The sequence below is a fragment of the Helicoverpa zea genome, chromosome 20, assembly GCF_022581195.2.
Source record: "Helicoverpa zea isolate HzStark_Cry1AcR chromosome 20, ilHelZeax1.1, whole genome shotgun sequence".
NCBI classification, from domain to species: Eukaryota; Metazoa; Arthropoda; class Insecta; order Lepidoptera; family Noctuidae; genus Helicoverpa; species Helicoverpa zea.
Genome location: NC_061471.1, coordinates 6,439,029 through 6,450,838, shown reverse-complemented (window position 1 = coordinate 6,450,838; position 11,810 = coordinate 6,439,029). Strand labels below are relative to the sequence as shown.

Sequence of the window (11,810 nt, the reverse complement as noted above, 5' to 3'; positions counted from 1 at the left end):
GTTTGGAAAGATACACGATAGGGAACATCACTATTGCCAAACTCAGCTGAGTTGCGTTTCAGGTCATAATCATCAGGATCGTTAGGAAAATAAGCTTATCTCATGTCAAAATCATCTGTCTAACCTGCCGTCCTGTCATGATCAAATACCAGAATTTCCATTTTGTGCTGGGGTTATTAATTTTGTTTTGAATTCTGCAATACATATATGAATATCTTTAGTTAAGTGTTAATTTCCATAATAGCATAAAAGTTAGTTTCCGGGCGGTGAACTGATTATAATTTATAACAATGTCTAAATCGGTGGCTCGGTTAAAATCCATGAAGAAAGTAGCAGATAAAGTTGATCATTCTACGAAATTGCGAACCAACATTCCCGCTGGCATGGCTGCAGCAGGTCCTCCTTTAGGTCCTATGCTTGGTCAAGTACGTATGCTTTCTTTGTAAAGTCAAAATAGTAAGTTAAAAAATGTTGTAATCATAACCTATATTTTTATTTACTTCAGCGTAATATCAATATAGCAGCGTTTTGCAAGGACTTCAACGAGCGTACTGCTAATATAAAGCAAGGAATACCTCTGCCGACGAGGGTCAAAGTGAATGCCGATCGTTCTTACCAACTTGTAATACACCAACCGCCAGCGTCATATTTTCTGAAGCAAGCTGCTGGCATAAGTAGAGGGGCTATGGAACCTGGTAAGTAGTGTTTACAAAAAGCCATCCATTTATACTTATTCGTATAGTTCTTATATTTTTCATTTATAATATTTTGATTGCTATGTTTTTCTTACTGTTCATTTGAACTGCGTTTACAGTAAATAGAGACTTAAATGAATGAATATTATTGCACTCGTAAATGCCGCCTACCACTAATGATTGCTCTTGCATTTTTCAGTCAAGGAAACCAGTGGCAAAATAACATATAAACATCTTTACGAGATAGCAAAAATAAAGTCGCAGGACCCACCATTGGAATGGAAATCTTTACAGGAGATCTGTGTCATGTTGATCGCTACTGCACGAACTTGCGGAATAGAAATTGTTAAAGAATTGGACCCTAAGGTACTATCCTTTATTATTTTTCACGATTTTGTTAGGGTTAAACTATGTAGGCTGCAAGATCTTAAGTGTTACTGCAGCTCTGGTACTCAAAGGGCTCCAGTAGAAAGAACGATGAGTTTTAGCCAGTAAAAGTCTGATACTCACCTGAGGGAGAACTTGAGAAAGAACATAGGATAGTTTTTATCCTGGACGTTTACCAACTTTGACTGTTTTTATACACTGTACGTGGGCGTAGCCGCGGACGGAAGCTAGTTTCATATATAACCTGGTTGTGTTGTAGAGGGTATCTTACACACAGTAAAGAAAATCTTGTGTTAGTACAATTTTTATTATCTTAGTAAGTTATAAACAAATTATAGAAATGTGTTCAAAATGGCTCTTGCCTAGTAATGTCTTCCACAAAAGAAGTGATATCATTTAACACTTGTTTTTAAGACACCCTTTGCTAGTTGGGTGCAGTATTTGTTTTTCTAAAATCTAATTGGAATTTGATCTGTTTGCAGGAATATGGTGAGTTCCTCCAAGAAAGGAAAAAGATTGTAGAAGAACAGAAGAAGGCATTACAAGAGAAACGAGAAGCCAAGATGTTGAGAACAGCTTAATTATATTATAAATTACTTATAGATAGTGAATGTTACTAGTGATTAGTTTGATATACATAAGAAATCGGTTTTAATTAGTGTTTTATTTGAAATGAAACTAAGTTTTATACCCAAATGATCTTTATTAATTTTCTAATGATCATAATTGCATGTATTTACCCAAAATTTAGGATAATGGGATGTTTTTATTTAAGCAAAATTTTAGAGTATTGTCAAAATGTAACTTTAATAAACTTTGAAATACCTGTAAGTAAAGGTATTGTGAAGTCAAAAAATGGCACAGATAGGCATTTTGATAATTAATAGGTAAGCATAGCTGAAGTTTGCTACCAAAGGTAGTTTGTCATAAGACTAGTCAATATCTACTAAGTTTGAGATTTACAAGGAACAACTAGGAATATACACAATATGTACACCATATACATATCAGTCTACAGACATTTTACAAGCTAACTCTAAACGAAAATGTATGGTAATGATAAAAATATACCCACAACACCTAGAACCATAACACTTTGTGAGCACCCATGTGACATAACTCCCGTTTCATAATTTAGTTTTCGATAATTGTAATCAGTAACGACAAACCAAGCAAGACATCTTACAAGGAATATTTACAACTATCAGTATCACATAAGACAGTCTCTTAAGAAGTTTCCTTAGAGTACAACCAAAACTTAAAAAATAATATTTGAAATCTCTTTATAAAAATATGCATTAAATATGCTTCTCTCAATCCTTAAAAGTAATCAGGCGTTTATATTCCTACCTAGAAGACAGAAAAATAAATATTTTCAACATTGTTAATACTTAGATAAGTATAGACGGATTATGCAAGCGCTGTATGGTAACTTGTGCATAAGATAAATTCGTAATAGCATCCATATGCTTCATAAATATTTTAACGTTGTAACTAAACCCTATACATTTGTACTGAAAACAAAATTTTGTACTTTGTTCGAATACTGTTAAGAAAATTGCGTGTACCAAAAAGTCATTGCCAAAGGTAGAATATTACAGCCATCGAAAAGTAAGTTATCAGCAGGTCATGTTAGATGTGTGCTCGGAGCGTTTCAGTTTGGGTGAGTTTGGTAACACTTCTGGCAACTCTGTGACTTTGTCGATCGTGAAGTCCGGTAGGTCTGAAGACTCCATGTCCTTTTGCAGCGGGATCCACACGGTGCCACCTAGTTCAGCTTCTTTTCCTCCCTGAAACGAAGAACAAGTACCTAAATCAAACTGTATTCATAATAATATTTCTTGTTGATGTTGTAATTGCTCAAATATTTCAAGATCTTAATGTCAATCCATCATCGCGTGTTGTTATGTCCAACCCTGGAATCGGTGCAAGTTCAAACAATTTTATGAGTTGGCGTGGACTCAACATCGTAAAATAGAAGCGCTCGTGCCTACCAAAAGAGGCATGTTGCTTATCGACGTGAGACAATGACATTGCTATGGCGACTATCTGGTTTAAGTACAAGTACGAGTACATACGATGTTATTATTTTTATCTTTTGCGTAATACAATTTATTTTGTTAATAGATAAGGAATTACGTACAAAAACGCAAACTTTTCATGATCTTGAAATATTCGTCAGACACGCGAGGCATGTTTTGAGCATGATAACAGATTCACTGAGAATTGACACAAATCAATTTCATTATAAAGTTCATTCATCCACCAGTTGCAAATACATTGTCTACTGACCTTGATATCAGTTTCCAGCTTGTCTCCAACCATGATGCACATGCGAGGCTCGACGTTGAGCATCTTGCAGGCCTCCAGGAAGATGTGCTGGTCTGGTTTCTCCCACGGCAGGTCTCCGGACACCAGCAAGCAGTCGAAGTACTTGCGGAGGCCCAGGCGTTCAATCTTCTGCCACTGGGCGCGAGACGGCCCGTTCGTGATCAGACCGAGAAGGTAATCCTCCCTGTCCACATTTATTCACCAGCCTTTTGTTATTTCTAGCTGCCTCTCATGCTGAAACTCAGCACATGATACAACAAAGCCAAATGGTCTTGCACGGTTGTTACTGCAATTGTTACCGCTAATAAAACCAACTAATATTACTGTTACGATAACTAGCTTTTTACGAGCTTACTTGTTAACGACTCTCGTGATTACAATAAATAATCGCATAAAATACTCAATGTCAAGGAAGCAACTATTGCAGTTTGTGCAAGAGAATTTTAAATACCATACACATCATGAAAATGGTTACATTACTTCAAGTGCAATTCATACTTTTTAATATAAATTCCACAGGAAATAGAAACTTACGAGCTAGGGATAAATGCTATGTTGAGCAAGGAAATTAATAAATTAATGTTTTAGGTTATTTTAGTAATTCTCAATGTTATCTCAAAATAGCATAGTTATCAAGGTTTAAAAGGACAATGGAGATACTTTGCATAACTCTGACACAAGCTTTAGTTCCAATTATTTTAAAGTAAATATTGATACATTTGCTAAAGATTCCAAAACTATCTCCATTGTGTAACAGAATTTTCTGAGGTAATGTATTACCTTCGCCGTGATGTACTCCCTCATATATTTTACAAATACAATTCAAACCTAAGTGTTGCGCACGCGGCGCCCCGAGTTAACTCACTCGTTGAGCAACAACTGAACTGTTGAAAAACAAGTCATTTATTAGCAACATGCGCTCAAAGCCAGCCCAATACATTTGCAAAGGCATCTGTGAATTTTCCATTGTTACTTTCAGTGCATATTTATTAATCTATCTGTGATTTCTATATTTACTGTTAATATACTGCTTTTGGGCTAGTCTATAGTGTAATGTTATGCCTCCACAAAGTTTGGTCCTGACTTTGCTATGATATTGAGAAATCAGTATTGCGCTGATTATTCATAGTCTTATGTGGCATGCACGATCCAATGATAACGAAAACAAACTATTAATACGTCGTAATACTAGTGAAATGCGTAGTGGGCAGGACGTGAGCGATGATATACATGAAACTTTTCTGAAAAATGACCAAAACAATTTAGTACCACATAACACCATGCACAATTTAAATGGTAGCAGGTGATATTGTTCTGAGACCAAGCATAACAGCGTAAATAAATTATTATTAAAAATAATTTCAATATGATTGCCGTACCTGCAATTTTCTTAGGGTTAGACAAGGTCGTGAAAGTACATATTCTTATCAAAGTTAAACTTTACTGAACTTAATCTTAGAACAACGTAAATGTCCGCTATAATTTGCAGTAATTTCTTTGTTTTATATTGACATGAATAGAACCATGGAAGTCATTATAAAACAGGGAAGAAATTGCCAATTAAAATTATTTACAAATTATAAATAACATAAAATTACATCATGGAGAAATATTTGTTAGTGTGATGATATCCGTGGATATGTAGGAAATATTTCTTCATAACACATAGTACTGTAAAATGTAACCAACTTACCGCAGTGTCTCCAATAGATGTATTACTTCGTGCGTTAGAGCCAAACACTGAAACCTTAATTTTACCCATTCGGTTGATATATTTTCTGTAATAGAAACAAAATAACATTTGTAAACAAACATGTATTAGGAAATTGTATGCCTTAGGACCCAGTCCCGTGATTTAATAGTTAAGACTGCTCTTCTGTTTACCTAAACCACCACACTAACGCAAAATTATCTGAATTAATTTGGATCCAAGTGCTCGTCTCTACGAATCTGAGCAAGCGCATCATAGTTGCTAGCAGTATTTTATTAGACTTTGGACGCTCATGAAGAACATTTGCGTGTCAAATAACAGTCTAATAGCATTCGTACAGGAAATCCAAGTATAGGGTATTGAAGAATCATCGCTGTAAATATGGCAGTATCTAAACTTGCCACAAACACGTGAGAGTCGCCATGAAATGTTTATAAATTGTGTACAAATGTTTGAGAAACGCTTTGGCGCACGCCAGGCGTCGAATTCAAGACATTATGATATCCCCTTCCTTTCTGTGGTCTATCATTTGTGACACCAAGCCGTCAACTACCTTTCATTTAGTACTACAAGTTCGAAGCAAAAGAAAAAGAATATTCTATTTTTCACTTTCACAATTAGCCCCGGTCATTCCCATTCATATAACAATCTGGTGTCTTTTTACAATTATTTATAGCTGTGGCTACTGTCCGTTTATAAATCTCTTGTATACGCCCACGCCTAGCAACGATGGTAACATTTTACGCAGATGATGAAAATATATCATCACGCAATACATTGCGTTGGGTGTTTACATGAATAGTCGTACTCTTCAGTTTTGCTTACTCATTGAAAGTAGGTGCAGGTACGTACTTTCGTTCGGACGTAGCAGACGTAGAAGTGCATTCACATTCTAGGCCCGTTGCCAAGTCTAATCGTAAAAACTATTTCGTCGAAGTGTACGAACATGTCGTTTATAGACGACATACTCTCTTTGTCACCGTTTGGCACATAGTAGACGTAAAACAATGTGATTTTAGGTGTCGATTAGTGTATAAGTCATAATTAGGCACTGATTTTATGTAGGTCTGAGTCAGACAGGAAGAAAGATGTCTTGTTTATTGTACAAGCTTATTTCTGTATTACGACATCACCTTCCACCTCCCATTTTGATCTGAACTTTATCTGAATCATATAAAGCTTCTAATGCGGCTTGCTTGAGAAGTTAGAACCCTTTTTTGAGTAGTAATATTGTAAACAAAACAAAACTGCCATCACCCAGAATAGACTGTGGACTAGGTATAGAAAAACTATTCTTTAAAGAGAGAATGATTCTAAATCCCCAGTTTAGAATTTGTGCAATTCACGAAATGAACATTACATCAGGGTTGTTAATGCTATGTTACCTCGAGTTCTACTGACACTGAAACTGAATAGAGCATGACGGTGCACAAACTTTATGCGCTTATAAATCGCTGGAAATATTTTGACAAATTCCCTACTTCAGGATTAAGGATTATACTCGTGCCAAACGACATAATGTACCGTACCTAATAACACGTAGGTTTTGACTACATTTGAGAAATATGTGGGCTGGAATAATATGTAATTTCAAGGTAATTTTATGTTGTTTATCGTTCTTAATACACGTGACAAGGTTCATAGCGTTTCATTTATATATGATAAAGGTTATCTCTAAATAGCTTCAGTCTACAGAATTCTGAATGAAATATTATTATGAAGTAGAAAAGAGGACTTACTGGCGATATGTCTATAGTTCTTTGGCAGGCAGTTGCGCCAGAGGTGAGCGGGCCATTCATCCAGAGCGTATGTGTCATCGTCAGGTCGGGCTCTGAAGGCGCGAAGGAAGTTTGTCCCACTCTCCACTGCAGCTTCTTCAGTCATCCCATATTGTTGCTGCAGAATCTCTATAATCTGAACAATTTGAGGAATGATTAGTCACGGCAAAAATATATTCGGGGGATATTTACATTTACATGGGCTTAAATATCATTTTGCAGCTGCATCTATTTATTTAGCAGAATGTATGTAGGTCCAGGAGATATCAACCCATTTATATATTTTTCTATTAACTTACTTTAGTTATACCTTTTTAGAATACTTGGAAGCTCGTATATGTATAGTGTATTGTATTGGATATGCGATGTTTACAGTCATTATAGTGCAGTTAATTTTTCATGGGCTTTTCCGAATTCTGGAGTAGTCTGGTTATAGTGCCTAGAATCCGAAGATCTTACCAATTTTTTTCAGCCAGGATACTTCAATTTCTTACGGCGGGATTGTTTACACTAGTAACTATTGTTGGAATGTATGTACCTACCTTTCAGAATTCTGGGTATTTACCTGTTACTTAGGCCAGTCGCTGGCTAGGGAGTAGGTGTAGACTAGTAGCTAGTAGGTGTAGTCTAATGTAGTGTTTACAATTTTCGAGCATTATGTACATCAACAACTCATCATTTATAACGTGGCTGTTACTAGTGTTTCTAAATGTCTACAACAATGTAAGATTTGACCTCATTCCTAAATAAAAATAAAAACTAGTTCGGAAGCGAGAAAAATGCAAGTGTGTGATGTAATTTTATGCTAATGTGCTGCTTATATAGCGGCAATAAATGTTAACTCATAATTGTGTTGAATAATTTAATTGCTGTGAATTTTTGCAAGACAGATTCACTTTTGCTGTCTCTACCAGAAGTAACATGTACCTGCCTACTTTGGGAGGTATTTGTGTGTTCTGTTCTAATTTAGCTTGGAAGATAAGCAATCTTAGATTTCCTGTTATTCAGCTGAAAGTCTACAAGATGCTGCATGACATTTGTACGTAAGGAAGTGTCTGTTCCAGGAATAGCGAGGGGTCATCGATCCCTGCGTGGCGTCGTTCACTCACCTGCCGTTTGGCAGTTGGCACAGTGCGCGTGAAAACTGATACTGCGCTGTTAATGAGTTACTCTCCCTTATATTCGTCTAATAAAATAATAGGTAGGACATGAACTTTATTATATCATTTTGTACTTATATTGTAGCTACTGAGTGTGCAGTTCTTACTAAAGTGTTGTGTAGTCTATGGTATGTCTCATTATGTAGTCTCTGGTGCCCACACCAAACAAAGTGAATGAATTGTTTAGTAATATCACACTTTCTACATGTTATTTGGGTGGTTTCATTTAGATATTTTTTTATAATTTAGATAAAATAAAAAGAAGGCTTCAGTTAATATCAAAAACTTTATTGAATATCAAACAATGTTATTGTTATTAAAAAAAAGTAGCCAGTCAAATTATATTACAGACAAACTTGTTAAAATTTATGTACAGTATCTTCTTGAAAACAATCGTAACTGAAAGTAATTGTTAGACTTATACTGTGTGGTAATTACAAAATCAATTTTAAGTACATCCTAGAAAAATGTATTATACTGTAATCTGTGTGTATAAAAACAAGTAGGTATTATACCTACCTATAAACTCAAATAACAATTTAATCGCCAAACAACTTTTTGCCTAATTCCATTAATCTGTGATTCCTGCACATCTTAAGTGCACCAGCTTTCTTCAAAACTGGAATAACACTCTCATTGGAATCTACTAGCCTACAGAGGAAGTCTTCAAAGGCTGACTTTACATTGGGTGGGAGAGTACCAACTTTAACTTTGGTAAGCATTTCAGCGATGCCCTGAGCCCATCCACTCTCAATGGCAAACTCAGATATCCATGGCACCATTGTGAGAACTCCACTCATAGTCTGCATGCCCAAGAACCACAAGTCAGCTATTTCATTCCAGTGCTCTTTATAGCTCATTGACACTACCAGCGCACTGGGGTCATTTGACTCATCAATGTTGTACGCGTCCCACAAGAATCTGATTGTAGACTGGATATATCTGCAGATAGAGAAGTCATTCTTCTTCACTTTGCTAGCTTGTTGTTTAAGCAGAAGTAAACCCAGTACAGCCAGATGTCCGTGGAGTACTAAGTTCTCAGGTATGTCCTTGAGTTCAGGTAAGTCATTAAAGATGAACTTGAGGAGTGTGTTGAATAACATGCTGGTTTCAACAACTTTAGGAGCCAGCACTGTTAGGTTCATGAAAATGTTGCAAAGGCTCACCATAGCTGCTCTAGAATCTTTCATATCTTCTAATACTTGAGGGTCTAGTTCACGGGCGGGTTGATTCATAACTTTCAACCTCTCTGATTTAGGTACGGGTGGCTTCTTGTAATGTACAATTGACCAATGGAAGCACATAGCTTCATATAAAATATCTTCTTGTTTAAGATTTAATACTATGGCTCTAGCCTTGTCTTCTACTACTAAGTGGCACAGTGCTGGCAACATTAAGCGAAGAAGATCAATTTGTCCCATCAGACTAACATCAGTGTCCATAGCTTCACCCTCAGACTTGGTCTTCTCAGCCATCTTCCTGGCTCTGTAGGCATGGAAGGAGTCATTTGCAAGAGAGAACATGAAGGGCATCAATGTATAGATTTGTTCCCTCATGGCTGTTGTTTCTTGAGCAATCCAAGCCACCAACACTCTGACCATGGCACAAACATACACCTTCTCAGCATCAGGTAATTTGTCTCTGTTCTTGTCATTAAACACTTTAGTTAACATAGACACTATTGCATTGAATGCACCCTTGAGACCAGTGTAAACAGACTGCTTCTCTTTTTGTTCCAAGTCCAGTTGGTCTGTGGCCATGTAGTTGATAGATAACTCTAATACAATGAAGCAAGCTGTCACTAATTCAGCATTTCCATATGCTTGTTTGAAACTCCTGTCTTCCAACTGCATTCTAATTTCTATGGCACAGAGTTGTTGTAGCAATAGGAAAAACTTCTTGGGGTTTTCCTCATCATTTAAGGTCCACTCAATGCCAAGCAGATCAACAACATTTGCAGCCAATTTAAGAGCAGGATCCCTTTGATTTTTACCAATCTTGCTGGTAAGAATGTCATGAAGGGCTTTGTAGATACTCTGTGGCCATGTTTCCTCTGCGGAGGTAGGTACAACAGTAATTTTGTTGCAGCTGTAGAGAAGGGCACTCAAGATTGTTGCTAATTCAAACTTGCGCTCGGACTGGTCAGTGGCAAAGTCTAGTGCTATTTTATTAACCAGAGCGTGGAAAGGTTTTGGATCATCGCCCCAAGCTGCAGGGCCATATCTGCTCACCAGCTTCACAAGAATGTTAAGAGCTTCATCAGTTTGGAAACTTTGAACCGAGTAAATTTCTGACATTTTAGTGATGGCACCAACCTCAATGAGAGCCTTTTGACCGGCTTCATGTTCAGCAATGCACTGCAGGCACGTGTAAGCTTCGCTGACAATGATAAGGTCATCATCATAGTCTTCACTTTCAGATGTTTGCACTATGTCAAGGAACACCGGTATGTTGGCAAGCATTTCAGGGTGTGTAGCAAGCTCAGGATCATTGCAGAAGGTGGTAAGGATTGAGAGGGCGACTGACTTGTACACAGATGGCGGGCAGTCATCCTGCACAGAGTTGCTGGTTAGCAGCTTCTTCAGGAACTTGAATCCAATGGCTTCGAAGAGTGCTTTCTTAGCTTGCGATTGGCAGTCTTTACTCTTCACAAGTTTAGTCACCATAAACAGCGCCGCGAATTTCTCCGTGTCGCTTTTGGCGGCTTTTAGTATTAGTATACATTTCTTTATCGGTTCCGATATATCACCCATTATTGAAAATCACCCGACGCGGTCACAAAGCGCAGAAGTGAGCGCTCCACTGAGCGAGCGCTGGCTCCGTAGTTGAATCGTTCCGACAGCGGCTCGATCTACATCACGTTTATAATTAGCGTGAGTTCTCTTCCAAAATATCTAAATCTGGACGTCGAGCTCACGTTCTCCAACTATGAAACACTATTTTTAAACACACGCTGGAACGTGAACGCTAAACACGCGGGGTGCAACAAGCAAACCAGCGAGTCCAACCAACGACGTAAAATCTGATTGCGATATACCACGATGACAGCGCGCGCACTTCGTTCCGAACTAAAATCCATGACCGTGGCAATGTCACAACATTAATTTTAAGAAAAATCTTACCTTATTGCAGGCTCTCGTGTCCCCTTTTCTTGTTTGTATTAGAGTATTGTCCAAATCAAAAAATATAGCTGCAACATCACTATTTTCACCATAATACGAATTATTAGCCATATTCACAGTAGAGTGTAACCAGTGTAACGCAAGGAAAAAAACAGCTGCTTTATGATGACGTCACAAAGTTTTCCAACGTCAGAAACAAAGTGACTGTGTTTCGTGTTCAATATTAATATTTTTATTCGCTTGCTCTTATGAGAATTTATGTATTCCATCTCTTTCTGCGTAACTTTGTAGGTTAGTATTTCATTCAATGCGTATGTTAGCGCCATCTATTTTCACATACAAATACCAATGCAGTAGATGTGATACGAAGGTCTTCACACTAAAACAATGTGTTACTTTATATTGTAGATAGATGGCACATAATTAAGAAAAATAATATTCAATTAAACAACGAAATCACCATTTCAACAATATATAAAATTAACGAAAGGGTCCGATGAAAGAGTTTTGACTTTAAAACTAGATATGGCACGCATATATTTTTGGAATTTTGATTTTTCATTTTTTTTTTGACGCTGTTAATTTGGGCCGAATAACAGATTCCATTCCTAATTTTTTTTTAAAAA

General features: G+C 37.0%; 3 protein-coding genes across 3 annotated transcripts; 1 reads left to right on the top strand and 2 right to left on the bottom strand.

The window, feature by feature from the left end:
* The first annotated feature begins 131 nt into the window (after nucleotides 1-131).
* On the top strand, nucleotides 132-1,737 carry LOC124640479 (39S ribosomal protein L11, mitochondrial). Its single transcript, XM_047178262.1, has 4 exons — nucleotides 132-425; nucleotides 506-695; nucleotides 895-1,061; nucleotides 1,565-1,737. The coding sequence occupies exons 1-4, from the start codon at nucleotides 291-293 to the stop codon at nucleotides 1,661-1,663; spliced, it is 591 nt and encodes a 196-aa protein (XP_047034218.1). The 5' UTR covers nucleotides 132-290; the 3' UTR covers nucleotides 1,664-1,737.
* Nucleotides 1,738-1,765: 28 nt separating this feature from the next.
* LOC124640478 (N-acylneuraminate-9-phosphatase) lies at nucleotides 1,766-11,354 on the bottom strand. Its single transcript, XM_047178261.1, has 5 exons — nucleotides 11,185-11,354; nucleotides 6,864-7,038; nucleotides 5,107-5,191; nucleotides 3,375-3,597; nucleotides 1,766-2,872 (listed from the first exon to the last, which is right to left on the bottom strand). Exons 1-5 carry the CDS (start codon nucleotides 11,293-11,295, stop codon nucleotides 2,702-2,704), a joined length of 765 nt encoding a protein of 254 aa, XP_047034217.1. The 5' UTR covers nucleotides 11,296-11,354; the 3' UTR covers nucleotides 1,766-2,701.
* LOC124640477 (neurochondrin homolog) lies at nucleotides 8,330-11,079 on the bottom strand. The gene has a single exon (XM_047178260.1). The coding sequence runs from the start codon at nucleotides 10,813-10,815 to the stop codon at nucleotides 8,602-8,604; it is 2,214 nt and encodes a 737-aa protein (XP_047034216.1). The 5' UTR covers nucleotides 10,816-11,079; the 3' UTR covers nucleotides 8,330-8,601.
* Nucleotides 11,355-11,810: the final 456 nt, after the last annotated feature.